At 63.1% G+C, this 2,810-nt stretch overlaps 1 protein-coding gene across 1 annotated transcript; it reads right to left on the bottom strand.

Annotated features, from left to right (window-relative positions):
• Positions 1 to 768: 768 nt before the first annotated feature.
• HES1 (hes family bHLH transcription factor 1) lies at positions 769 to 2,804 on the bottom strand. The gene is made up of 4 exons (XM_014945822.1): positions 2,641 to 2,804; positions 2,456 to 2,551; positions 2,264 to 2,351; positions 769 to 1,500 (listed from the first exon to the last, which is right to left on the bottom strand). Exons 1-4 carry the CDS (start codon positions 2,746 to 2,748, stop codon positions 1,013 to 1,015), a joined length of 780 nt encoding a protein of 259 aa, XP_014801308.1. The 5' UTR covers positions 2,749 to 2,804; the 3' UTR covers positions 769 to 1,012.
• Positions 2,805 to 2,810: the final 6 nt, after the last annotated feature.

Genomic DNA, 2,810 nt, shown 5'->3' with positions numbered 1-2,810 from the left:
TACAGAGATAGTCCCCGCAGCCACACATCACTCCCCCAGACACATGTTTTCCATATAACAGCAGAGGAAATGCCCAACTCTATCAAAAACACATGCAGAGCATTAATCATCGAGCAGAGCCTGGCTGGTGCTCAGGGCTGGGAACAGCTCTGTGCTTTTAAGTCCAGGTGGAGGTGGTGCCCAGCGCCTGCTGCAGCCTGTCAGCCAGGAGACAGGAGCACTCGTGTCAGGCTTGTCCTGCCGAGAGACGGTGTTTTTGTAACAGGAGACGCTGGCAGGCACCGCTCCGCTCTCTAAATCAACCGACTGAAGTCATTGGCGATTTACACCACCGCTGGGAGAGGGCCCCACCAGGTCCAGGGCAGGAGGCTCACCCGGGGAAGCCCGAAGCGGGAGCTGGGCTGTCAGGCTCCGCACCGGATCCGTCTCGCTTTTACCTGGGCTGCTCCACTCCATCAGCCCGAGGAGCCAGGAGCAGAGCCGAGGTGCCTCCCTCAGCGCATTCTCCAGCTCTGCAAACATAAGCTCTTTTTAAGAAGTCTGATCAGTCGAGCTGCTCCCAAGGAAGCAGTAATTACATCTGCCCCGGGGCAGGGAGAGGGGCCAGGTGATTTCACAAGGCAGAGGGGACAGAGGGTCTGAGTGACAGCTCCAGCCTAGAGAGCAGGACAAGGCAGCCCTGGAGCTGCACGATCCACAGGCAGCCGTGAGCTGGGCTCCCCCTCCTATGCACACATGCCAGCACTCCAACTTATCTCCAAAGGCCTTCCAAAATGGAAGGGACACTTTTATTTTAAGAGCATTCAAAAAAAAAAAAACCAAACCCCGATCTTTGGTGTCACATAAGGAAGGGAAGGGAAGGGAGAAAAAAAGATCTCGTGTAAAACACGAAACACTGTCGAGGGAGTGCTATGGTACAAAGGCACAATCCAATATGAACATATAACCTATGTACAGCCGTGCCAGCAGCACAGGGTGCGGTGCTCAGTCCAGTCCAGTGCCTGCCACCCCCTCACCAGGGTCTCCAGACTGAGTCGGCCGTGCCGGGTGGTGGGCCAGGCGGTGAGGCGGCGGTGGCAGCCGTGGGTGGGCCACCATACAGGGGCAGGACAGCACCGCCGGGAGCAAAGGCGGTGCTGGGGATGAGGAAGGCGAATTGCCCATCAGAGGCTGGCAGCAGCTGGAAGCCGCCATACACCTTGGCTGCGTCGGCGCCCGGTTTGCAGGGCATGCCCGGGAGCGGCCCCGCACCACTGCCCGGTGGCACCAGGGGTGGCCCAAATGCTGCGGCTGGTGGCAGGGGTGGTGGTGGTGGTGGGGGTGCAGGGTAGTTCATGGCGTTGATCTGAGTCATGCAGCTGGCCAGGTGGCCCAGGAGCCGGGTGCGCACCTCGGTGTTGACGCCCTCACAGGTGGAGAGGAACCGTGTCACCTCGTTCATGCACTCGCTGAAGCCAGCGCGGTATTTGCCCAGCACTGTGGGGTCTGTGCTCAGCGCGGCTGCAGGGGGAGAGATGGGCACAGCGGTCAGCAGGCTCCGCGGGGGATGGGGGAGTTGCAGCCCACCGGTGTTACATCCTACAGCCCCTCTGAGCCAGGAGTCCAGGCAGGAGTGCAGTCCCTCTGGCAGGGTGTCTTGTGCTCCCGGGTGCCGAGGGTCCAGATGGAGAGCATGGCCCCTCTGCTACCAAGTCCCCCAGCACAGGGGACCCAGGTCAGGGACAGACAACCCCCAAGAGTCTTCCTATGCCCCAAAGTACTGGGGATCCAGCTTGGGAGCACAGTCCTCCCCGTGGCTCCCGTACCTCCTGTCACCCCAAAACAGATCCAGGTGGGGAGCACAGCTCTGCTTGTAGGAGGAACCCAAGCCAGGATCGCAGCCCTCCCAGTGCCCTCCAGTAGCAGGGACGCTGACAGCACAGTGCCCTCACAGCCCCCTGTTCCAGGGACACAGCTACAGGACACAGTGCCCCTCACTGCAGCCCCTAAGTACTGGGATGCAGGTGGGGAGCACCGTGCCCCCATGACCCCTCAGTGCCCAGGACGCAGGTGGGGAGCCCACTGGCCCCCTGTACCAAAGATACAGCTACAGAGCACAGTGCCCCCCATCACCCTCTGGTACTGAGGATGCAGGTGGGGAGCTGGGTACCCCCATTACCCTCACTACCGAGGATACTGGCAGGGACCGTGATGCCCCCCGCCACCCGGCACGCAGGCAGGGCCACCCCAGCCCTCCCTTCCCGGTTTTCCCCTCGGGACTCACCGGTCATCTGGGCTCTCTGGAGGCTCCGCAGGTGCTTGACGGTCATCTCCAGGATGTCAGCCTTTTCCAGCTTGGAGTGCCGCGAGCTCTGCGGACACAGGCAGGGCTCAGACCGGCCCGGCAACGACACCGGTCCCCCCCACAACCCGCGACCTCATGCCCGGTGTGCGTGTCCCCCCCCTCCCCGCTTACATCTTTCTTCAGCGCGTCCAGGATGAGCGTCTTCAGCTGCCCCAGGCTCTCGTTGATGCGCGCCCGCCGCCGCTTCTCCATGATGGGCTTGGAGGACTGCAAGAGAGCCGGCGGTCAGCGCCCGGGGGCGGCCCTGCCCGTTCCCGGTGCCACCCCTCGGCGTGCGTTTCCCTCCCGTTCCTTACCTTCCGGTGCTCCGCCGCCGTCTTGGGCTTGTCGGGCGTCGCGTTGACGCTGGCGGGGGTAGCGGCCACCGGCGAGGCGCTGCTCTTCTCCATCAGGTCGGCCGGCATCCTGCAGCGCCCGCCGCCGCGGAAGATGCGCCGGGGACCGGGAGCGGGAAGGGGGGGGGAGC

Source organism: Calidris pugnax, unplaced genomic scaffold (assembly GCF_001431845.1).
Source record: "Calidris pugnax isolate Ruff unplaced genomic scaffold, ASM143184v1 scaffold111, whole genome shotgun sequence".
NCBI lineage: Eukaryota > Metazoa > Chordata > Aves > Charadriiformes > Scolopacidae > Calidris > Calidris pugnax.
This window is presented reverse-complemented; position numbering and strand designations above follow the sequence as displayed.

Excerpts from the sequence above, each read along its gene's own strand:
- HES1 (XM_014945822.1), bottom strand. The coding sequence starts at position 2,748 with ATGCCGGCCGACCTGATGGAGAAGAGCAGCGCCTCGCCGGTGGCCGCT. Across the intron at positions 2,552-2,640 it reads CGGCGGCGGAGCACCGGAAG|TCCTCCAAGCCCATCATGGA; the intron begins GTAAGGAACGGG and ends GCTCTCTTGCAG. Across the intron at positions 1,501-2,263 it reads CCAGAGAGCCCAGATGACCG|CCGCGCTGAGCACAGACCCC; the intron begins GTGAGTCCCGAG and ends CTCCCCCTGCAG.